This window comes from Notothenia rossii, assembly GCF_949606895.1.
Source record: "Notothenia rossii genome assembly, chromosome: 9".
NCBI classification, from domain to species: domain Eukaryota; kingdom Metazoa; phylum Chordata; class Actinopteri; order Perciformes; family Nototheniidae; genus Notothenia; species Notothenia rossii.
The window spans coordinates 32,203,861-32,228,990 of NC_136907.1; the positions used below are offsets into that span (position 1 = coordinate 32,203,861).

At 42.2% G+C, this 25,130-nt stretch overlaps 2 protein-coding genes across 6 annotated transcripts in view; both read left to right on the forward strand.

The window, feature by feature from the left end:
- The window catches only part of pknox2 (pbx/knotted 1 homeobox 2), a 107,373-nt gene extending 90,882 nt beyond the window's left edge, over positions 1-16,491 (forward strand). For all 4 annotated transcript variants that reach the window (XM_079651650.1, XM_079651652.1, XM_079651651.1 and 1 more), the window contains 7 exons: positions 434-619; positions 784-919; positions 1,734-1,831; positions 12,171-12,290; positions 12,717-12,793; positions 13,415-13,587; positions 14,454-16,491. In XM_079651650.1, coding sequence (XP_079507776.1) covers positions 434-619; positions 784-919; positions 1,734-1,831; positions 12,171-12,290; positions 12,717-12,793; positions 13,415-13,587; positions 14,454-14,722 — 1,059 coding nt within the window. In that variant the 3' untranslated portion in view covers positions 14,723-16,491. The remainder of the gene's footprint in view (positions 1-433; positions 620-783; positions 920-1,733; positions 1,832-12,170; positions 12,291-12,716; positions 12,794-13,414; positions 13,588-14,453) is intronic.
- A 2,546-nt stretch (positions 16,492-19,037) lies between these two features.
- LOC307019625 (pannexin-3-like) lies at positions 19,038-24,821 on the forward strand. 2 transcript variants are annotated; one of them, XM_079650623.1, is made up of 6 exons: positions 19,038-19,100; positions 19,382-19,574; positions 21,771-21,913; positions 22,272-22,486; positions 22,880-23,631; positions 24,074-24,821. In XM_079650623.1, the coding sequence occupies exons 2-6, from the start codon at positions 19,391-19,393 to the stop codon at positions 24,130-24,132; spliced, it is 1,353 nt and encodes a 450-aa protein (XP_079506749.1). In that variant the 5' UTR covers positions 19,038-19,100; positions 19,382-19,390; the 3' UTR covers positions 24,133-24,821. The 2 variants fall into 2 exon arrangements, with proteins under 2 accessions (XP_079506749.1, XP_079506748.1); XM_079650622.1 differs by lacking the exon at positions 24,074-24,821 and having other exon boundaries at positions 22,880-24,063.
- The last annotated feature ends 309 nt before the right edge of the window (positions 24,822-25,130 follow it).

Consider the following 25,130-nt stretch of genomic DNA (forward strand, 5'->3'; position numbering starts at 1 on the left):
ACTGTACTAACAGTTTCCAACAAAAACATCTCAAACTGGAGGATCTGTAAGACCCAGGATCTTGACTTATACTAGCTCTATGGATATCTTTGCTTTTGTTTTTCTTCAAATCTAGATCAAATTAGAAGCCACATTTAGGTTGCAAATTCATTGGTCGCTTTGTTCATTTGGACATGGAAATGATCTGAGAATTGTTAAATTATTGTTTGAAGTATACACTATTAATGTGTTTTTATGATTGCATATATTCACCATGCTAATTTCAAAATGTATTATTGTTTGTTGGTTGGTTGGTCCATAACCTTGGTCCACACTAAAACATTTTCTGAAAATGGATTTCCATGCATTATTAGGTAAATAAAAGGTGTTTTGAAAGTGATTCCGTGTTTAGCGTGTTGTGAAGGTGTTTCTTCTTTCCCTGTGTTTCCTTCAGATGGTGAAGGCCATCCAGGTGTTGCGAATCCACCTATTAGAGTTAGAGAAGGTCAATGAACTCTGTAAAGATTTCTGCAACCGTTACATCACCTGCCTCAAGACCAAGATGCACAGCGACAACCTCCTGCGCAACGACCTGGGAGGCCCCTATTCTCCGTCACACACCAGCCTCAACATGCAGCAGGTCAGTCACACACTCTGCAAACACTTCCTTCAGGGCATCTATCTCTAAGGAACACTCACAAAGATACAGCTTATCCTTTATCACCAGGTAGATTTAGCTTTTGGACATTTTTCAGTAGAGCTATCTTTACATTGGCTCACTAGTGTCTCTCTGTGATCCCCCAGGAACTAATTCAGACCTCCTCTCCATCCATGACCTCTGTCTCCAGCTCTGTTAACCCTTCAGGGATACTGGTGTCTGCCGGGGGTCTGCAACAAGGCAATGTTACCATGACTACCATCAACTCCCAAGTGGTATCGAGTAAGCATGTGATAACACACAAACACCATGACACACACATACTGTATAATGTTCATTTTGGGTTTTGGTAGTAACAGTTAATGTCACATTGTTGAACTCCTCTGATGGACTCTGAGTAGTGTAACATTCATAGGACTTGGATTCAGCCAATCATTTTAATTTCATCCAGTGAAAAGTTTAGTTTCTTCATGTTGTCATGGTTATACACACCTAATTTCACATATTCCTATATTATCAGTACATGGAAATAGTGTATCAACTTTTGTGTAATTGTATATATATACTGTATGTATATAGGACATCAAGTGACAACAATTTCATGCATCACAAGTTTAAACAAAACACACCATTTATCAATGAATCACAATATTTAAATGCTACTTTGTTCAAACAGAATGTATGACCTAGTGAAAGATATGTGTGTTCGTGTATCAGAAACAGTGATTACATCCTTCAAAGGGTGCTTGGCTAATGTCGAGCCGGTACAGGGAAATGTTAATCCTGCCCTCTGGAAATCCCTTTTAACCCAAAAATAAATCAATATGTGCTTTGATCACTACACACTGAGAACTCAGACAGACTGTGATAAGAGTGTCTGATCAAGACTAATTAAGGCAGAAGCCAGAAGCCAAAGCACTCTCCCGTCTGCTTTTTTCTCAGTTTAAGGACATTACTGCACCTTGAATCTAATCATTTCTTCTTCTGTTTGCCGTGTTCTTGTTTGCGAGGCAGACAAGAAGTTAATAAGCCTCTGGTGGCAGAGAAGTAGCTGCTGGAGCCACTTGATACTCATGATGGCAAATTATCCCCTCAGGTGGGACCTTGTACCAGCCGGTTGCCATGGTGACATCGCAAGGGCAAGTGTTAACGCAGGCGCTGCCGCCGGGAACCATCCAGATCCAGAACTCACAGGTAGACCGTCACACGCCCTGTGACATCAACACCAACGCTTCAATAGGCGCTTTCACACCGCAGTACTTTTCCCACAAAGGTTCATGAGAACTTAGTTCATCAGAACTCTTCAGTTCTGATGAACTAAGTACAGATCGCGTTCACACCGGAATAAGTCCCTGGGGGTGGATTAGGCAAATGAAGCCGCTGACGTCACTTCTTCTTCTTCTGCTTTGGGTTCATTGGCAGGCCGCAAACAACTTCACGGCGTATACTGCCGCCCAAAATTCCCGGCCGGAAGTCCCCGGAGTTGGGGACTGGCTTCAGTAGAAGCTTCTGGGACTCCCAGCAGCTTCTACTGAAGCCTTCCGAGTAAATCGCCAGAACGCTGACACCTCCTCATCTCCACCGCTCCCATGTTTTATTTTGTGTTGCCATAAGTTAGTCTCTCTGCGCTTCTGCGCTGGGCTAATGCCAATGCTAATAATGCTAATGCAAGGATAATAAAATGGTGGCTTCACAACACTTTTTTTTTGTTTTACGGGTTGTGGTTTGCAATCCGCCCAGCCAATCAGAAATATAGCTCTTTTCTCACAAGAGAGCCGCAGGAGAGTCCCTGCTCTATAGCAGGGACGGAAAAGGGGGTAAAAAGGTTCTCATGAACTAATTTTAGTTCCGGCTCTTTTTGGTGTGAACGCGACATTTCGGAACTATATCGGAACTAAAGTGGGAAAAGTACTCCGGTGTGAACGCGGCTATTATCATTAAGGCCTCTTTACACCTCACAGAGACCCCCCCCCCCCACCCCCCCGAAGCACCTATTCATGGTGTCTGTCTAAACACAGCCGCCCCGCTGACAGACAAAATGGAAATAGTTTATTCCCATGATGTTCCTGTAGGGCTTGACTTAATGCATATACTGTAGATTATTATATATCCTTTTTTGGTTTTAAAGAATTTAAAGAAACACAAGGTTAATACACTGAAAAAACTGAGACGTTGAATTTAATTAAACGTACTATGTCAAAAGATTTCACATAACTGTATTAGGTTAGTCAAAGCAATAATTTAAGTTTGAATAAAAATATATTCGGTTCAACTTATTATTGCTTTAAACTAACCTAAAACGGTTATGTGAAATGTGTTTACATAATACTTTTTTCAGTCTACACAACATTCACCTCCTTATGACAGTAAGTCAGAGTAATGAGAGAAACATTTTCTGGAATTTTAACAAACAGGAAATAATATAATATAATACCACAGATGTTTCATCTCTTTTCCATTGAAGGGTTAACAACTGTTGAACCAATCTGAAAGCCTGGCATTGGGTTGTTCATGACAGAACATTTGAATGTTTCCCTTTTTCCAGCTCAAAATGTGTTATTTCAGGATATCTGGAACACTCTTCTTCTGCCTTTGAGTGTTTGTTGTTGAGATGACCGCTACTACTAATCCATTACACATTCAGCTGAATTATAAAAGTAAAGAAGAGAGTCACAGTTTTAATTAACAAGGACGCACAGTGGTTCACCTGAAGTTGTTAAACTTGTAAAGCTAACTGCTAAATTACAGAACCACTAGTAAGCTCAAATATATTTTTACAGTGCATTTTTTAAAATCTTTCACTCAGTTTTAATCTCTCAATGTTATTCACATTTCATTTGTTAGACGCTTTTATCCAAAGCGACTTACATACAATTTGGGGTGAAGTGTCTTGCCCAGGGACACAACGAAATGCAGACTGCAGTGGGACTCAAACTTGCTAGCCCCTGATTCGAAGTCCAGCACAAGCTCCAATCCTAACATATCACCACAGCTGAATATAGAATGTAAACACGATACATTTAAAAGTTTCACGATTTCCATGCTGTTTCAAAATATTTGAGTGTAATTTTTTAGTTAAAATATGAATAGGAGAGGAGAGTGGAGACTTTCAAACCTTTATGACTTATTTATCATTGAATCCACCGTCACAGATCCTCCTCTGTTAAGCATCAGGAGCAGACGTCAGTTAGTTCTGATCAGAGTTATCAGGTCTTTGTTTGGCTCCGAAACGGAGGTATCTGTTCTGGGTAGTTACTGCTAATTCATCTGAAGGTAGCCGTTGGAGAGCAGACACAACATTCTATGGGAACACAAAAACAAAGTATTACATTTCTAATCAAAAAGTAGGTAGTTGGCAGCAACACAGGAAATGAATTTAATAGTTGAAACCAGTATCATTGATAAAAACATTCTGAAATCATTTGGGGCAGCATTCCTTAACTTTTGTGGGCTACAGACAGTAACTTACCGCAGTCTCACTGAAGGAAGTGTCCATTGTGAGTGTAAAATGATCGGATTAACTTGAATGTTAACATGCTTTGGGTCTCTAAAGTTAACATTTGTATTTGTTTTGGAAATATTCGAAATAATATAGTGACAAGACCACATTATAAAAACCTGCCGAAGACAATGAACAGTTAGAACTTATTTTCCTTTTGCATGTCATGCTCTTCAGACAGGGAGTCTTTGTTACACTGGCATAAAATGTACTTACTACTTACTGTTTTTGAACCATTAACCTAAAATCCAGGTGGGTGGGTAATTAGAATTCAGAATAGATTAATTCAGACGATTTTGGTTCCATTATTTCTAAACATTTAAATATTGTGCATGACTCGGAAGACATTTGGTGGATTTGATGTATATCTGGGGATGTCAGTCTTTGCGTGGCCTTCACAGTCTCAACTGAATATAAGCAGGGAGCGGGGGTAAAGGTAGAAGTACCAGAGTGTAGGAATACTCTGTTACAGTAAAAGTCCTGCAATTAAACTGTAGTAAAACTAGAAAAGTATTATCATCAAAATATAGTTAAAGTAGCGACAGTAAAAGTAGTCATTGTGCAGATTGGTCCCTTTCAGAATAATATATATGATATGTTTTATAATGATTGATCATGAAAGTGTTCTCAAAGCTAGTAAAGGTGCAGCTAGTTTGAATGACTTTGTATACTGCAGGGTAGCTTGTGAATTTACTCCAGGTGGAACTAAAGTCTGATTTAACACTTGATTATATTTCACATCATTAATCCACATCTGTATGTTGTGAAGTAAAAGGACACCATTTACCTCTGAACTGTAGTGGAGTAGAAGTACAAAGTAGCAAAACTTTAAAATACTCAAGTAGAGTACAAGTCTCTCAAAATTGTACTTAAGCACAGTACTTGAGTAAGTCAGTCAGAGGAGGCCTCGGTGAATATCTGAAGCAGAGTGCTACATGAGGGTCGGGAATTAAACACAGCCCCGTTGCTACTTTACCCATAAGCCCCGAGTAATCAAACTCTCCAGCTCCGTGCCGCCAATTAATTCAACCTGGCTTTCCCCCGCAACACACGCCCACCCCCGGGCTGACGGGGGGTGAGAGGAGGAGCCCATGTGACACCCAGCTGCAGCTGTACTGACTCTTGTGGGGGGGATGATAGTGTGTGTGTATGTATGTTTGGGTGAGGGGGGTGTCTGTATGGTTCTGAATGAATATATAGGATCGTCTGTGATTTATCTACGAGATCCTTGTAAGTCTTTCAACTACCACGTTCCACATCAAATTAATCAATTACATATTCTTTAGCAGACCTACATAGTCATGCTTATGAAATGTTCATACAATATTTATATATTTAAAATATGCAGGCAGTGAAAGTGTGCAATGTCAGTCTCTGTATGTGTATACTTCTTTAAGTAGTTTTATTCAGAGTATGACGTGCACACACACACACACACACACACACACACACACACACACACACACACACACACACACACACACACACACACACACACACACACACACACACACACACACACACACACACACACACACACACACACACACACACACACACACACACACACACACACACACACACACACACACACACACACACACACACACACACACACACACACACACACACACACACACACACACACACACACACATTTATCTACACAAGGAAATTAACACAGACTGGTGTACTATAAGGGACACACACAGACCCACACATATTTTAATTTCTCACACAGGACAACATTATATCAACGTCCACTGTTGAGGGCTAACCTTTACAAATGCTGTCAATACAATGTGAATAGATTTTACTGAACACAATGGTGGGCTATTCTGCTGATGGTACAAATACCTCACATAGTTTTTTCTTTTTACTTTCCTTAAATACAGCAGCAGAAATAAGAGATTATTTTTTACATTACATTGCATTTAGCTGACGCTTTTATCCAAAGCGACTTACAATAAGTGCATTCGACCAGGAAGATACAACCTTGAAGAAAACAGAATCATATAAGTACATCAGGTTTCATAGAAACAAACATTTCAAGTGCTACTCAACTGGCTTTAGATAAGCCAGCCCTTTATTAGTATATAAGTGCTTTGTTAGTAATTCTATCGCTCAAAGTGGAGTCGAAAGAGATGAGTTTTCAGTCCTCGTCAGAAGATGTGCAAGCTATCTGCTGTCCTGATTTCAATGGGGAGCTCATTCCACCATTTTGGAGCCAGGATAGCAAACCCACGTGTTTTTGCTGATGGGAACTTGGGTCCCCCTCGCCGTGCGGGTGCAGCGAGCTGTTTGTCCGATGCAGAGCGGAGTGCACGTGCTGGGGTGTACGGTTTAACCATGTCCTGGATGTAGGAAGGGCCAGATCATTTCGCAGCATGGTACGCAAGTACCAGTGTCTTGAAGTGGATTCCTAGCAGTTACTGGAAGCCAGTGAAGGGAGCGGAGTAGCGGAGGAGCGGCGTGGTGTGGGAGAATTTTGGAAGGTTGAAGACCAGACGAGCCGCTGAACTCTGGATGAGCTGCAGAGGTCGGATGGCACATGCAGGTAGACCAGCCAGGAGGGAGTTGCAGTAGTCTAGGCGTGAGATGACGAGAGCCTGGACCAGAACCTGCACTGATTTCTGGGTCTGCTGGGGACGTATCCTCCTGATGTTGTAAAGTGTGTATCTGCAGCAGCGGGTTGTAGCAGCAATGTTTGCAGTGAAGAACAGTTTGTTATCTAGGGTCACACCCAGATTCGTTGCAGTCTGAGTCGGGGAAACAACAGAGGTGCCGATGTTGATTGTTAGGTCAAGAGTGGGACAATCTTTTCCCGGAAGGAAAAGCAGTTCAGTCTTGTCAAGGTTGAGCTTGAGGTGAGGAGCAGACATCCACTGAGAGATGTCTGCTAGGCAAGCAGAGATGAGTGCGACGACCTGGGTCTCTGAGCGGGGAAAGGACATAATTAATTGGGTGTCGTCAGCGTAGCAGTGGTATGACGAACCATGCGGGCTAATGACAGACCCGAGCGAGTTTGTGTACAAGGAGAAGAGGAGGGGACCAAGAACAGAGCCCTGAGGGACCCCTGTAGTTAATTGACAAGGGTCGGACTCTGACTCTCCCCAAGTTACCCTGTCGGTACGGTCTTTGAGGTATGAGGTGAGGAGGGAAAGTGCAGTGCCTGAAACTCCAAGTTCTTGGAGAGTGCGAAGGAGGATCTAATGGTTCACCGTGTCGAATGCAGCAGACAGGTCCAGAAGGATGATGACAGAGGAGAGGGAGGCTGCTTTAGCAGTGTGCAGTTCCTCAGAGACAGCAAGGAGGGCAGTTTCTGTTGAGTTACCTGCCTTGAAACCAGACTGGTGCGGATCCAGAAGGTTGTTCTGATGGAGATAACAGGAGAGTTGTTTAAAGACAGTGCGTTCAAGTGTTTTAGACAGGAACGGGAGGAGAGAGACAGGCCTGTAGTTTATAACATCAGACGGGTTGAGAGTGGGTTTCTTTAGGAGAGGGTTTACTCTTGCCTCCTTGAGACTGTTTGGAAAGTGACCAGAAGTTAGAGAAGTGTTGATGAAATGGGTGAGAAACGGTAGAATATCAGGAGCGATAGTCTGAAGGAGGTTTGAGGGGATAGGGTCCAGAGGACAGGTGGTAGGGCGGGCAGAGGTAACGAGGGTAAGAACTTCACTTGGAGAGAGAGGGGAGAAGGAGGTCAGTGTGTGGGTGAAGGGAGGGTCTGGTGACCCAGCGGTGAGTAAAGGTGAGTCAGAAGAAGAAGAGCGAATATCATCAACCTTCTTTTCAAAGTGGTTAACAAAGTCCCTTGACAGAAGGGAGGAGGGGGGAGGGGTTTTGGGGTGGTCCAAGAGGGTGGAGAAGATAGAAAATCGTTTTTTGGGATTGGAATAGGAAGATTGGATCTTATCTTGAAAGAAGGTGCTTTTTTCCTGAGAGATCGAAGCAGAGAAAGAGGAGAGGAGAGCCTGATAGGTTAGGAGGTCGTCATGGTGTTTGAATTTCCACCATTTCCGCTTTGCTGCCCTAAGGATGGTTCTATTAGTACGTAGTGCGTCATTTAGCCAGGGAGCAGGAGGGGACTGACGAGCCTGCCGAGATGTGAGAGGACAGAGAGAGTCCAGAGAGGATGAGAGAGTAGAGAGTCGAGTTTCTGCAGCAGAGTTTGGAGGCAGGAGTTGGAACGAATCAGAGGAAAGGAGGGCTGAGAGCACCGATGAGGCAAAGGTAGAGGGGGAGAGGGAACAAAGGTTGCGGCGGACAGGTGCAGAATTAGAAGAGATTAGTTTGTTATGTTTGGAAAGGGGTAGAGAGAATGAAATGAAGAAGTGATCGGATGTGTGGAGCGGGTTTACAGAGAGGTTAGAAGTAGTGAGAATATGAGATCAAGGACATTGCCAGCGTTATGAGTTGGTGGGGATGGAGACAGTGAAAAAGCAAAGGTGGTTAACAGAGATGTTAGTTCAGATATCTTCCCAGCCTGGAGGTTGAAGTCTCCGAGAAGTACAGCGGGAGGGCCAGTTTCAGGGATGTGTGAGAGGAGATTATCTAACTCCTCCAAGAAGTCCCCCAAGGCGCCTGGTGGACGGTAGAGAACAACAATGGTTAATTGTATAGGATGGGTTACTGTGACGGCATGGAATTCAAAGGTGGAAGGAGTGAAGTTAGGTAGCTTGAAGAGGGAAAAGCTCCAGTTGGGAGAGAGCAGGAGACCAGTGCCACCTCCTCTGCCAGAGGGTATGGGTGTATGGGAGAAGGAATATGCTGTGGAGAGAGCTGCTGGGGTGGATGTGTTGGATGGAGTGATCCAGGTCTCCGTGAGAGCAAGGAAATCCAGAGACTGCAGGGAAGCGTAGCCAGAGATGAAGTCAGCCTTAGGAACAGCTGACTGGCAGTTCCACAGGCCCCCTGAAACGAGATGTTGGATCTCAGTGGAGCATGTGGGATAGACAAGAGCAGGTCGGTTATATCGATTCGGAGATACACGGGGCCAGTGATAATTGCGAGAGGACACATGAACAGGAATGGAGAAAATACAGATGATTATAGCATGAGGGGCTAGAGAACAAAGATAATTGAATAAAACAAAAGAAAACACCAGCGATACTTAGCTCAATCAAAGTAGGATTTGCCTCCTCTTTGCCTCCCTCGTGACTCCAACAGGACTCCAATGTCTTTGTCAGTCTTACTCCAACTCCAACTCTGGCTGATGCTGAAGCTGACGCTCCAGGAAAGAGCCACCTAAGATGGAAACCTGATTGCTGAGTTCTCACAGCTGTGAGGGCACGCCCCTCTAATTAGTTAACTCTCTTCAGCTGGTGGGCGACAACAGAGTGTTCCTGCCTATTGTAATGCAGGGTTGAGGCGTGTGACCCACTGAGACCTGTGTGACAGGTTGAGTTGAGCAGATCTGAGATTTAAAATCTCTCAGAAATCGCCGTTTTAGCTACAATAACTACAGAACAATTATACAGAGTAGAATAAATGAAACAGAGAAGTCTATTTAAACAAGAATATAACTTACAGTGATTGCTGAGTCAGTATAGGTAGTGTCCTCACCGGGTCTGGATGCACACTTATTTCTACAGTTACTATTGTGCAGCACAACCCTTACATGATGTGCTTCTCACTAGAACATTCAAACAGTTGACTCACTTCAACCTCCTAACATTTTGGCAGCTGGTCGACTCACTTTGTTTTCTCTGAGCTTGATCCACACGGCGGCGTGCGTTGAAGCTTTCCGGTGGGCGTGTCTGAAACTCGACCAACAACCAATGACATGAATCTCCCGCCCCGGACACACAAGCACGCGGTTTGATTGGATAGAGCTTGTACTGGCATATGATTTGATTGGCTGACGCTTCCGTCGAAGCTTCAAAAGTAGAACATTGCTCAACTTTTGAAGCGAACAACGCGAGCAAAGCGAAGCGACGGAACCACAATGCAGTTCGGCAAAGCGTGACGTCACCCCATTCAAAGTGAATGGGCAGAAGCGTTGAAGTTTCAACGCACGCCGCCGTGTGTAGGGGCCGTAACGGAGCGTCCACACAGCAGCGTGCGTTGACGCTTGGAAGTGGGCGTCTCTGAAGCTTGGGGAGTCAACGCGAGCAACGCGACCAACAACCAATCACATGAATCTCCCGCCCCCGACATACAAAGCAAAAAACATTCCAGGCTAGCTATGTCTGCTAGCTGTCCATTCAATGTTTAAACGAGGTACACTGGATATAAACTCCCCAAACAGGCGAAAACCTACCAGCTTCACCCACTATCTCTGCCACCTCCCTCCATGCCTGGCTCCTCCGGTTTGTATCCCGGTAGATGAACAGAGACTGATCATACAGCACCGGGTGATTCACTACCGCAATGATTATGCATTCCATTCCATTTTATGGAACATAGAAAGGACCTACGGTATGGCTCTCGCAGCATACACGCAGTTTGATTGGCTAGCAGTTGTACTGGCAGATTTTCATAAACGGAATTTGATTGGCTGACGATTCTGTCGAAGCTTCAAAAGTTGAACATGGTTCAACTTTTGACGCGAGCAACGCATAGCTACGCTCCCCACAATGCAGTTCGGCGAAGCATGACATCACCCCATTCAAAGTGAATGGGCAGAAGCGTTGAAGCTTCAACGCATGCCGCTGTGTGGACGGGCCGTAACAAAGCTCGAAAGTTACATTTTGCTTAGGGAAAAATTAGGATGGCCATATTCACAAAGATCTCTCAAACCTTCCACCTGAAGAGGTCTGAATGAAAGCAGTTATACCTACAAGTCCCTTTACAGACAATGATACCTCCATGCAGTTTTAGCATGCAGTAGAAGTATTATTTTCACCTGTTATTATATGATGTATTTGAATATTTCTGCATACCAGGATCCCTTAACATTTAACATGTAATTCCTTAAAGGGGTATTGCCGGGATAGCTGAGAACTGTGGATTCAGTTAGCCCAATTATATTCTTGTGTGATGATGTCAGTCCCCATATTTCATTGTTGTGAGGTCATTTTCTGCAACGTGTTTGGAATGAGCTGTTCACAGGCTGAGAAACTTAACAGCCACAGACTACACACTGTGGACTTCCAGGCCAGGAGATGTATGACATAGCTTTATTGACACCAAAGGATTTTTTAGACAGTTTACAACGAAAGGAAGTGAAGTGCAATCTTCGTACAATGCAGATCCTACAGAAATCTGAAAAATATATGTTAGTGTGTGTCTGTCTTTAGAGCTAAAATGCTCAAAACGTTTAAATGTGGATTAGCCGTCTAACCAAAAAACAATGTTTACTACGTTTTTCCGGTTCCACATTTTCAGATGATGCAGACCACTTCTATACTGATTATAGCCTCCTCTTGACTTTTTTTCTAGTCCTGTCCTCTACGCCCTTAATAAAAAAGGTGCAGCATGGAAGGGGGCTAACTTAACCTTGACCACCACCACAGAACTCTTGATGGCCATGATAATCTGAGATGTCCTCTCAAGAACAGTGGGTGGTGTGGTCAGTCCTCCCAAGGCTCAGCCAGATACACACACACACACACACATCCATGAGACCACCGCAGGCTGTGAGACATGTCAGCATCTCGTCCTTCAGCCCGCACTCCAACCAATAACCTCTAATAGTGATTCCTCCCTGAACACAAAGAGAGGCTTAGGTCAACACAAATGAAAAACCCAACTAAACGCAGTGCTACTTTGTACCACAACCTTTATAATTCGGCAGCAAAGTGTGAAATCAAACTTTGACAGAGGGCTAAAGCACTGACTGACCCTCTTGTATTTCCACATAGTCAAGGGTGCTGCTTTTTATATTTTAAGTATCATTATTCAAATTCAGTTTCCATGGTGACACTTGAGGAGGTGTTTTTGCCCTTGCCACTGAAAAAAAGAGCGGTAATTGGTAGTCTCCCTTTGTTGCCATGGCAACAATAACTAAGCCCTACCATCTATCCCTTTCTTCTCCTTTCATTATATTTTATTTTGTTCTCATCTCTGCTTTTCCTGCTTTTTATCAAAAAGTTAAACATGGACCTGGCGTCCCTGTTGGACAGCGAAGACAAGAAGTCCAAGAATAAGAGGGGGGTCCTGCCCAAACACGCCACCAACATCATGCGCTCCTGGCTCTTTCAGCATCTCATGGTGAGGCACTGTGTGTGTGTGTGTGTGTGTGTGTGTGTGTGTGTGTGTGTGTGTGTGTGTGTGTGTGTGTGTGTGTGTGTGTGTGTGTGTGTGTGTGTGTGTGTGTTTGTGTGTGTGTGTGTGCGTGTGTGTGTGTGCATGTGTGCGTGTGTGTGTGTGTGTGTGTAAGCTCATCTGAAATGTTCATGCAGGTAGGCCTTTCTAAGGGCTAAAAAGTAGCAGCTATAGGAGCAGAGAGGATGATGTGAGAGATTTGTATATGCTTATGGAGAGTAAGTAAGGAGGACGTTTACTGAGTGTCAGGAGGTAGAGCATTTCAGTGTTTGTAGTACATGAGGAGACCAACTTATTAGTAAGTTGCACATGAATGACATTCATTGAAGAAAACGACTTTAAAACTGCTGTGCTGGTTCTGCCTTCTTTCAGCACCCATATCCAACAGAAGATGAGAAAAGGCAGATCGCAGGACAAACAAATCTAACCCTTCTGCAAGTCAACAACTGGTAAGATGTTGTATTCCTATGAGAAGAATGATACTCTGTTCTCAAATGCATAGAAATGTACGCAGAAAAATACTGTTTGTATTATTTTAAAAGTTGAGGTTTTATTTGAACTTGACCATAAAGCTCCTCAGATCCCGACACGGTGCTGCCCCCTGCTGGTCGCATGGATCAGGTACACCTGAAGTGGGCCTTCAGAATCAGGTTTAGTTCAGAATCCTGATGGTCCAAAGCCCCCTGCTGCATTTAAGAATACTTTTGAATAATCCACTTGAAAAGGCAGTATTGGATCATGGAGAAAGAAGAAGGAGATAGAAGAAGATGAAAGGATATGTTGAGTTTGTTGCTACTATTTATGCTTGATTTCTGATCATTGTAGATTTAAGGATATAGTCAATACTGTTATTACTGTTAATTATTACAATTACTGTATTGACCTTTATTGAAGCTCACCCTGTTGTGGTCCTCTGTGTTTAAGAAACAAACTATTTTTTTACTCTTCCCCAAATTTATCTTATTTCCAAATACTTTATCCACTAAGCTGTTTTATGGTTCATAATATCATGCAATGGTTTTCTTAAAAGGGAATCTTAAATCTGAAATGTCATGTTCTGGTTCCCCCAGGTTCATTAACGCTCGCCGGCGGATCCTGCAGCCCATGCTGGATGCCAGTAACCCGGACCCCGCCCCCAAAGCCAAGAAGATGAAGTCCCAGCACCGGCCCACCCAACGCTTCTGGCCCGACTCCATCGTGGCTGGAGTTCTGCAGGCGCACAGATCAGGGAACAACTCAGACAGTACGGCACACTAACATTTACTAATAAAGAAAACAGAACAAACACATACAATGTTTTTAATGTAACCTGAGTGTTCGAAATATCCCCACTAGATATCGCTGTTGACTCTTTGTTTATCAAGGTGAGAATATGTGAAGGCAAAAGTATACATTTCCTAAAAAACATCTGTATTGTTCCTACAGTACTCCTAATCTACACCTGAGTGTGTTTTGAAGCACTATCTTGTGAACATAACACATAAATAAATAGTTTTTAGTTTAATTTCAAGCCCATTGTTTAAGTTAAAGATTTTAGTTATTGCCTGTTATTCATCATCTGCTTATGGATTATCTCTATTCTGCAGCTGTAGTAGATAAAGACAAATAATCCAACTTTTCCGCCATTCATTTAAACAAACAGTGATACAAATAACAGTAGTAGTATTAGTTGTAGTAGTGGTAGTCATAGTCCTAGTATTAGTACTAGTAGTAGCTTCATAGTCAAATCTGTTTGTTTATCTATTGGTGTTGTTTGTCGTCCGTGAGGGAGACATTTTTAAATGCTCAGCCTCTAGGCATTAGTGTACTTTATTAATTGTGTATTTAGTGTAAGCACTATAGTTACATCACTTTACACATTTGAATTGAAAGAATATAAAAAAAACTCCAAATCAACTTACGTATAGTGCAATTTAATGTGTCTCCATTATTTTGGTCCCTGGTATTTAATTATTTAAAATAGTCCTTTTAAAATGACGTTCATTGGCTACCCTTACCTTGACTGCATGGAAGTACATTTAGAACAGTAGCCTGCACAGATAAATAGAAGAGTCTGTTGTGGCTTTATATATCCTCACCCCCACTCTGTTTCCTACCCCCCCCCCACAGACCCGCTTATGGACAGTCTCCAGTCGCTGTCCTCGGACTCGGCCACCCTGGCCATGCAGCAGGCCATGCTGGGAGCAGACGACTCCATGGACGGCACCGAGGAGGAGGAGGAGGAAGAGGAAGAGGAGGAGGAAGAGGAGGAAGGAATGGAAGAGGAAGAAGAGGAGGAGGACGGAGATGGAGAGGAGAATGAGAGGGGAAGGCAAATGTCCAGCGGGGGAGGGGGACAGAGAGACCTGCGCATGGAGCACAGAGAGGATTTAGAGTAGTGGTCTAAAGGAAGAGACTTTAATCCATAGTCCTCTCAGACTCATCACAGCCAACATGGACGGCTCTGATGCTGAGTGACTGAGAGAACCATGAGTGTTTTTCCATCAGAGACTCCATGGAGCCTATTCACACTGACCATCACAGCTACAGAGGACTAATATGAGTTTAATGACAAATGTGTGTTGTTCCGTTTTATTATCGTATGTTCTAATGCAGTGAGCCCCTGAAATATTTGGATACACTGAAAAAACTGAAACGTTGACCTTAATGAAATGTATTATGTCAACAGATTTCACATAACTGTATTAGGTTAGTTGAAAGCAATAATATTCATATTATTATTGAAATAACACATTTATTGAAGTTAACCTTTCAGTTTTTTCAGTGTAGAAGCACATTTTAGCTCCTGCTAGTCATGGGCAGAAATGGCGCAGGAACTAAAAGGTTAAAACGATAACTGCCCGTTGGAAATTGAGAGATATGAACTACTTTACAGTAACTGTTTAGAACACAGCCATGACATTTCGGAGGCTGAACTCGGGTTACTGTCAACGGAAACATCTTGAGTAGTTGCACAGTCTTTGCACAGTGAGATTTTTTGACTGCATGTTGAAAACAACTCATTGCTATATCTCCAAAATTGCAGCACCATTAGAAGAGTCACAAGAAGATCTGCAGCTTTTTAACTCTTCACTTCATGCGACTGAAAGTACTCTCAATGTTTCACTCTCAGTCAGTAAGTGTGTCTTTTGCTTTCTAAAAATAGAGTGAGGTTCTTAAAGAAAGGAACATTAGAAAAGGTGTAAAGCTGTTTGTGTTTGCTTCCACTGCTGGAACATCGTCACGCCTTCTCATGACTCATCGGTTCTCAGGTCGGCTACACTCACTCGGTGTGTTACTTTGTCACTTGACTCTTTGCTGCAGAAAACCTTTTAGAGCATGACTTTTAAATCATTTTTATTGTTTTCACTTTGTTTCTCTTCACCCATGAGCAAAAAAACGAATAAACCAGTGTATGCTGACTGCACATACAGTATAGTATGTATATCAGATGTTTTATGTTTGCATTCTGCTGTTGAATGTTTGCATATTTCTTTTGTATTTCTTTGCATGGCATCAGAGAAGCTGAAGGAACAACAGGACATGTGCTACACTCTTTCTGAATAAGGCCGTTGTATTACTTGGTGACCATGCACATACTGGACTTCAGCCACCAAGTCAGTCTTAGAAATGTGCTTATGTATTTTTATGACCTCGGGTGATTCTGTCACAAAATAAGAGCATGGCAAGCACTGCAGTCAGGACGAAGTGTCTCACCCTCTCCTCAACATGAAGCGGAATCACACAGACCGCCAATGGCCAGTGTCTTTTACTCACAAACTTTTCAAGGCGACAAAGAAGAGAATTTTGAAAAAAATGAGAAAGAGAGAAGAATAACTCAGTAGAAAACGTCTCTTTCAATTTTATGTGAAGGATTTTGAAGAAACTGTGAAAGAGTTCTCTGTTTTGTACTAAAACACACATTGAGTTGCTCGTTTCTAATGTGAAGATGTCTAGAAAAAGAAACTCCATGTTATATTGAATGTTCTGATTGTTCATTGTGAAGTTTGTTGCTCATTAATATTCTTTTCTCAGTTGATTTTTTTAATGGATCTTCCACAATCAGTGGCAGACAATAGGGAATATTTCTATTTCATTTGTACACTTGGTTGTCATAATCTATTGTGTTTCAATAGATCAATTTGAATAATTAAAACATGTAAAGGTACTGACTTTGACTTTGTGAAATGAAAGTGTTGCATGTGTTTAGCCTGAATACATCCTGGGAAATAAACTCCCAAACAGGAAGTAATCCGTTTAATTTATGAGAATATTTAGAGATTTAAGCACTATAGTTAAACACTAGATAATTAACAGGGCATTGTTTCCGTAGAGTGAGGCATACGTGTGTGTGTGTGTGTGTGTGTGTGTGTGTGTGTGTGTGTGTGTGTGTGTGTGTGTGTGTGTGTGTGTGTGTGTGTGTGTGTGTGTGTGTGTGTGTGTGTGTGTGTGTGTGTGTGTGTGTGTGTGTGTGTGTGTGTGTGTGTGTGTGTGTGTGTGTGTGTGTGTGTGTGTGTGTGTGTGTGACACTTCCCAACCCTCTCACTCCCTGATACATTGTAACATGTTTCCAGATTATAGAGTTAGTCTAAATATTGGTTTAACTTCCCTCATTTTCCTGTCAAATGTGCAGCCTCCCACCCACTGGTTAAAGCTGCAGCCTGTGATTTAACTTACTGGAAGATGCCCGCCCAAATGCTCTCCAACGACTATAAAAAACTCTCCACCACAGGGTTTGTACTCCTCAATGTGGATTCTGCCTCCTCAGAGTAAATGTAATAACTCCTGTGGGTGTGCAGTGCACAGGCCACATTGTATTGTTTTACAAAGCTGTGTATAATTAATCCTTGTTTTGTTCTTCTTCCCACCTAAAAAAAGGTCATTCTTTCATTGCAGATACACTTATTAAAATATCTGTTATTCTCCTCTGCTACTTCTCTCCTCCTTCAGTGGGAGGAATTTGAATTGCAGTAGCTATGATGGGCTCCAAAATGATCAACTGGAAGGTAGCTATCATGTGATGGGCTATTAATCCTTGACATTAGCATGAGGAAGACATACTCAAAGGATCTCAAATATGGGAGGAAATCACCATATTTATAAAGTCATCTAATACAAAATAAAGGTAGTTTGAGAGTATGGGCATTACAAAATGTCTTCTATAATTGTTCCACACGGGACTTGTGTACAGCAGGTCAGAGGAGAGCCTGTGAGCCTGTATGAACAGGAAGAACACAAGTCTCCATAGTGCAGCTGGGATTGGAACTGTTATTTATCATGGGGTAGCATTAGCAGCAGAACCGGTCATACATAATGACTGGAGTATTTGTTATTTATACAGAGTCAGTTTGGTGCTGCAGTGTGGTCCACCTCAGGCAGGCAGGGTTCAGGGTTAAATGAATCCAAAACTGAATAATGCATGGAGGGTAGACTTCAATATTTGAAATATGTTATACACCCTCAGGCTTGGGGAGTAACAGATTACAGAATGTAGGTTACGTAATCAGGATACAAAAAAAAGGTAACTTATTATTTACTTTCAGTTACATTAAAAAAATATGTTATCAGATTACTATTACTTTAAAAAAAAAAAGGGGATTACAAGAAGGATTACAATGTTATATATTACATATACATTTTAAGTCACTGTAACTATCTATCTTCGAAATCCTGTTTTATAGTTGACCTTTTTGACCTCTATTTGTCTTAAGACCAACTCACAAGGACAAACAGTGCATGTATTCTGATAATTCTGATCCATAAACTTCTCATTCCTACATTTCTTTTTTGAAACTGATTAAGGCTGCAATTTGTATAATGTTTCATGAGCATGTGAAAGGGCATTTGTACAATTAGACTGGTGTCATAACAAAATAATGATCACCTCACACGTCTTTACAGAGTATTTTAGAATCTTTTTTCTAACTTCTTTGCCTATGTTTTGAATAGTTTTTATTTAACGAGAAACCCACTGTATACTTCTTTCATGTCCTTTCAGAAGTCATACACATCTTATTATACACAGTGGAGCAGTAGGCAACTAAAGAGGCAGATATTCACTGGATAACAAAAACAGACCAAAAGTAAAATGGATGTTTGACTTTCTTATCGGATGGCAACAGAACTCCAAATGAATGACTAATGTTTTGAGTACAAATTCTTCAAATTACTATTACCCTCTTCAGCTAGGTGGCTGTGACTGTGGCCCTCCCTATCATCACAAAATATAACACAGAAACATATCAAACAGAGGCCATGCAATGAAGGCTTTTTTGTTAGTTTCATTTGTATACCGCATGTTTTCAGATTCAGAAACCCCACAGTTTAGTCAGATTTAATCAAATACAAATTTTTTTTTACTCTCAAACCCTGCGTTGGATAGAAACATGACTATCCCTGCTGAACAGTCTCTCCGCCTGCAGTCGCTCTGAGGCTGAAGTGCAGTAAAAATTGTCTCAGAATGACAGAGGCTGGAAAAGCCGCTGGCCATGGTTCACTTGTTTGAAGAGGGCCACAGTCACCGTGCTTCACAGCCTGAACTGCCTGACCCAGTGTAGAGTACTGGAGGTCTGCTGCAGTGCCATCTGGGCGCCTCCATGCTCCCAGATCTCTTCTCTGTAATTACAGCCAGACTGGGCTCGGCCCGGTCCAGCCCAGATCCAGCCTCTCATTTAGAGAGACCCTCCCTGAATACTTAAGAAGCTTTCCAGCACTGTGCAGGCCCTTAGAGGAGGCATTTTTCTAATAGTTTAACCAAAGAAAGCTGTAAGACGTAAGGTAAGTTGGCTCAGATTTCCATCATATGTTTGCGATGAGAACATTTAATAATGGAATTTAATTTCAACTGGAATTTTCCCAGAATTGGAAAAGTAATCCACTACAGGTTTTGTATTCCTTTAGCTGTATAGGTACCCGTGCTAAGGTAGAGATAAGATAGAGGAAGGCAAGCAGTGGCATGTGACAGAGGTCATGAGTCTGATTTGTTCTTACAGTACACTTTATCTTCTCTGCTACCTAAATGTGTCAACAAAATAAACTTTTTTCTTATCACTGGGCAGGAGCGCAAAATGTCCATCGCCCAGTTTGCGGCCAAGGCCATGCTGTCTGACGCCCTGTTGCAGGGCGGCCCCGCGCTGGACCGGCTCAGCCACCTGGAGCTGGAGCTTCCTCTGGACAAGGTCATCAAGTTTGTGTCTGTGGGCCTGCCGCTCATGTTGGTGGGCATGGCCTTCGCCCGTGAGATCTCCCTGGGTGAGCAGCTCTGTCTTTTTGAAACTATGATAATATTTCTGTGTTTCAGTTACACTGTTGTGCAGTTTTTCCTTGAATTCTTGATAAATGACCTGCTAAACTGCATTTTGTTGAACTTGTGATAAGAATGAATAGCATACAAATGTAAAGGTTCAACATTAGCATAGGAGTTTAGACAGAAATGTAATTTTTCATGCACTGAAGAAGTGAACCAAATGTGTTACTATTATACAGCTTAGTTTAAAAACATCTTCCCCGTGTTTTTAGTCCTGCAATCAGATACATCTCCTCATCCATTTAAATTCTTACATGAAGGAACTAAATAAACAGAGCAATAAGAATTAATTATGTAATTACATGGCACTTTACTTAACAACATTAGGGTCCAGTCATACAATTGGAAGAAAACACTTAATCAACACCTATCATAACATTAGGATATTAACTTCTGACTTCAAGACCTCCTTAGAATAATCAGCAAGATCTAATTTACATGTTGACAAAGGTAATATTCTTGCCTGTCTCTCAGTTACACCAAAGGGTATACAAGGCGTTAAAAAGTGATGCCAAGGAGTCCTGACAAAGCTTCTTTGTGTGATGAATTGGGAATAAGAAAGGGATGGCATAATAGATACCACATTTACAACTATGATACAACCGTCAAAACATAGAATTACTGAAATAACTTGTGAATTATTATGATACTTTGAGTACCCTCTACTGGAATTCCTCAGTTTATTAACTCTTCTGTTATTTCTTTTACTGACTGAAGTGTTGACCTGAGGAAAGAAATTGGTGGATTTTAACAAAATAAACATGCCCACAACTGGTCTGTGGTTAGGATGTAAGCCCGGCTGACAAAGACGACGTGGCATGTCTAAAGCAGAAGTATATTTCTAAAGATGTTGACTGCCTTGACTTTGAACTAAACGCTGTCTCTCCAGAGCTGGTCTGCAATCAGCCGGATGCTCCTAATGCTAATTGCCATGAGGGATGATTGAGAGCGGCGTTCACTAACGCTGGCACGATGTAATTACAAGGCAAAGTTCTTCTGTTGCAGCCCCCTCCTATTTGAGTCGAATGAGAGGATATGTTGATTAACTGGAGGGTGTGTAGAACACCGTGTGGTGGCGAGCTGAGGGGCTCCACTGATGGATCTTGGCTGCCTACAGTATACGTTGGGTTGTCAGTTTAACAACAGTTCTTGATTGCGCTGCTGTCTGGAGTCGGGTTTACTTACTGCACCTGGACTCTTAGCCAAGAATGCTTGTACAAAGCAGTAATGTGGAGATAATCTGCCAATGTAAATTGGAGAGTGGGAGTAGGAGACAGGAGCAGTGGCAGAAGCATAGGTTCCTTCTCATTGCCAAAGGGCTCACAGGGGTTGGGAATTAAGAGGAAGAATAGGCATCTGCTGCTGTTTTTTTATATAGCGCGGCCAAAAACAAACTGGAAAAACAGATTCCCACGGGAAGCACCATGAGAACATCTGGTGGTGTCAGTTGGTATTATGAACGCATCACCATCATTTAAGTGTATGCAAGCAGCTTCCATCATTACAGGACAAACAGTGATGAAGAACCAACCTCTGCTCTGGTCACTACTTCGTCCATCTGTCCTCAACATTCAGAACAGGGTTTCATTATTAATACAAATAAATACATAAATAACACACTTCAGAACACACACACAGGCCTGTTTTATAAATGTAACAGTTGCTTATAGTGGGGGGGGCTGGCAGGAGAAATCCCATCCTGACAGTAAATGAGTGTCATTATGTTTCTACTTACAGAACTGCAGGCAGATGTGGTATATAAATAAAAGCTCCATGTTGTAAGACTCTGAATTAGGTGGGGCACAGCGTGGTGTGTTCCCTCCCAAACTCTCTGTTTGGAAAATGACAGATTAGTGAGGAGCATATATTTACTGCAAGTGGTTGGACTACATGTGTTTATATCAAGGTGAACTAAATATAAGGCGGAGGCCCAACTTGGAATCGAGAGGCCCTGAGTTTTAAATGAAGGGTTGTCATCTGGGAACATATGATTTTTTCTGTGAAACTCTGTACCACTGAAAAGAAAAGGGCTCGTCGATATTCATTGTGTATCTGTGTGAGTGTGTGTGTGCAAGTTTGTGTGTGAGTAATTCCCCATATTAACAGATGATGTGACAAATCAACATTTGTTTATTCTGCAGGGCCTCAGATCAGCTGTTTCCCTCCCAGCAATTTCACGATCAAGCAGGCCAGCTATGTAGACACGTACTGCTGGGACTCTCTGATGCATCATGAGTTTGACAGCGATGGGAACTTTGAAGAGCGCTCACTCTGGGTACACAAAGTAAGTTGAGAGGTTCTGATCCAGCTTGCTACACATGTTACTTCCACACAAGTTGTTGACTAAGTTGAACTGCTGAAATACATGTTCTCTTTACTGTAACCTGCAAAACTTCAGTTCCAAATGTCAGAGTACCTTTTTTTAGAAGATTTGTTTTTTATAAATCAACAGGGGAAGTAGTTCTAAACAGGACCTTTGGTTGTTCATTGGTAATGCTGGTATATTGGGGGTTTGATTATCAGAATCAGGAATATTTCATTGATCCATGGGGGAAAATTGGGTCAATGTGACTTGTTTCAACGCTTCTGCCACTCAATCTACCTCTCCGGTATGTCCTTCTTATCAATCATTTCCCCTCCAGATGTTTCCCTACTCTCTATTGGCCATGGCGGTATTGATGTACCTGCCGGCTCTGATCTGGCGTCAGCTCGTCATGCCAACACTGGGCTCCGACCTGCTTTTCATAATTGACGAACTGGACAATTCTTACAACCGCTCCATTCGAATGGCCCAGAGCATCATTGATATGCGTCAGAACACAAAGAACCCGCTCACCTTTCAGGCCGAACTGCAAAGGTAAGGGACCACCAACTGATGGCTTCTCGCACGAATATTCAATGCTCTTTTTCTGATTTCAGGTGATTGCAGCAACAAACAACCCAATCTGTTATTGTAAAATGTTGATCAAAGGTTACGGAATTGATCGTGTGCTGCCAGTTTGAATGTCCTCATTAACAGGGAAATTGTGGTTTAAAAACGTTTTCTTCCCCCATATGCAACTATCATTGATATACACTTATGTAAGGCTCGTAGCTGTGGGGGACTGATGTGGGTGTTGCGGTGGGCAACTCCTTGTAACTAAAAGTAGAAGATTGTGGGTGGGGTTGAAAGCTTCCAGCTGGGTGTGTGTGTCTTTATGAACATGAAGGAGAATATCTTGCTGAGTTTATTTTCCTTGTCCAATTGCAGGGCCAAGAAGAAGCGATACTTTGAGTACCCTCTACTGGAGAGATACTTGCGGTGCAAACAAAACTCCTATTTCCTTGTTAGCATGCTTTTCTTGAGGGGCTTCCTCCTTCTGACCTTCATGACAGCTGCCTGTCTCTACCTGGCCTACTTCCACCTCTCCGCCTTCCTGCAGGACGAGTTCAGCTGCTTTGTCCGCACTGGAATGCTACGAGATCAGAACTGGGTTCCTGAACTGGTTCAGTGTAAAATGATTGGCCAGTTGGTTTTCCAGGTGATAAGCGTGGCCAATGGTGCCATTTATGTCCTGTTGGCTCCTATCGTCCTCTTCAGCATGATTCGCCTCTTTGTCTGGGACACCACCTTTATATCTGTCTACGAGATCCTCCCGGCCCTTGACCTCCTCAACCGCCGGAGACTGGGCTGCCCACTGAACGACCTCAATGTCCTGCTGCTCTTCTTGCGAGCCAACGTAGCTCACCTGATGTCCTATGGTAAAGTGAGGGCACTGTGCTCCCTGGCTCCCCCACAGGTGGGCAACACCACTGCAGGGCAGGGCTTGAATGCAATGCTTACCCAAGAGGAGATGGAAGAGCGTGAAGAGGCTGCAATGGAGCTGGCAGAGGAGGTGGTGGAGGCCAAGGAGGAAGGGAAACTCAACCTAGTCGACATCATGACTATTCTGGGAGCGGCGCAGGGAAGAGTGGTCAACTGCAGCGAGAAGAGGCCTCTAGTGGAGGAGAATATGAGTCTCGGTACTGTAACACTTATCTACACACTTAAACGCATTCTGCTAGTGGCTATTTTTTTCTTCATCATTTGGGATGTACAGAAGATTATTAAGTAACCTCCAGATACAGGCTGTGAAATGAAAAGCAAGTCCAGTTAATGAGGTTTCCAGGGTTAGGGTTAGGCACCGAACAACACTCAATACCAGAAACAGGTCCTATTCATATGGACCTGAGAGTCTGAGAAACATATTCTGTCAGGGCAAAATCAAGTAAATTCAAAACCACATTGTTTTGGTTTTTTTTAATAATTTTTTGTCGGTTACTGTATTGCTTTTGCTATTTCCTTTTGAAGCCGAACTTAACTGCCTTTTTTTCTAAAAGAGTATTTAGAAATCACTTTCTAATGTAGAAAGATATAGATGTGTGGTACTTCCTAGCCCTAACTGCCCTCTCTGTCTCTTCACAGAGCCAAACCACCAGGGGTACCACGAGTTGAAGGAGACTACACCATTTAGTCATTACTAAGCCTCCTATGGATTACATCAATGTGATTACAAAAACAGAAACTCTACAGTAGTACTGTTCCTACTGTACAAAGACTGGGGACACCAATCAAGGGCTTCTACAGTCCAAACACAACACAAATAATCTCTTTTAGAATTACAGGGCAAATTGTTCTGGCTACAAATGAATGAAACAATAGAAGTGGATTTGTCCGTATTCAGCATCTGTGAATCTGTATTGTTTAGGAGGCCAGTGATGGCGAGAAGACAAAGAAGGCTTTTTAAATGTCGTTGTACCTATACAATGACAATAAAGGAATTTCAATTAAAAGAGAACGCAAGTGAAAGTGCTATTATGGCGTGAGAACATACAGCACAAGTATCAATAAAGTATGTCCATACAACACAAATATTTGTGATCATGACCTGGTTAGATTGAACATTTGTGAAAAATAGGAGTTATGCGAGTATGACATATTTGTGTATGTCAGATATGACACAGAAAAACATCTGTCAGTGTCAGCAGCATCTATAGATTGGCAGTAATAATATGTAATTATACTGAAGAGTAAACATATAAAATATTGTTGTACTCATTATCATTATTGCTCTCTTTATCTTATATTTACATTGAACGAATACAATTAGTTCTGCCTATGAATTAGTCAAGTGTATTTTATGTTATTATAAATAAATTCATTTTTTTCGATTGTTGGTGTTTATCTCATCCTTATTCACATAATCCATTATATTTGTTATAATGTTCTTGTTTAATTTAGATTGATAAGTATAATTTATATATAGTAAATAGATGTAATGAAATACATCAGAAAGTCAACTCAACTAACATTTAAGGACAGCGGAGAGCAGTTTGCCTTTTTAGTGCTTCCATTTTTCCTACATGCAATTTCAGAATTTGAAGGACTCAAGTACTTTGCTGTTCCCACGCAGAATACCTTTCAACGAAAGGTAGACATAAAGTGATATTTTGAAGTCATTGGTATCAATCAGTTTATTTTC

Bases quoted from the DNA above. Each gene is read 5' to 3' on its own strand.
- LOC307019625 (XM_079650622.1), top strand. From the start codon at position 19,391: ATGTCCATCGCCCAGTTTGCGGCCAAGGCCATGCTGTCTGACGCCCTG. The intron at 19,575-21,770 runs GTGAGCAGCTCT...TTTATTCTGCAG, and splicing joins CGCCCGTGAGATCTCCCTGG to GGCCTCAGATCAGCTGTTTC. The intron at 21,914-22,271 runs GTAAGTTGAGAG...TTTCCCCTCCAG, and splicing joins GCTCACTCTGGGTACACAAA to ATGTTTCCCTACTCTCTATT.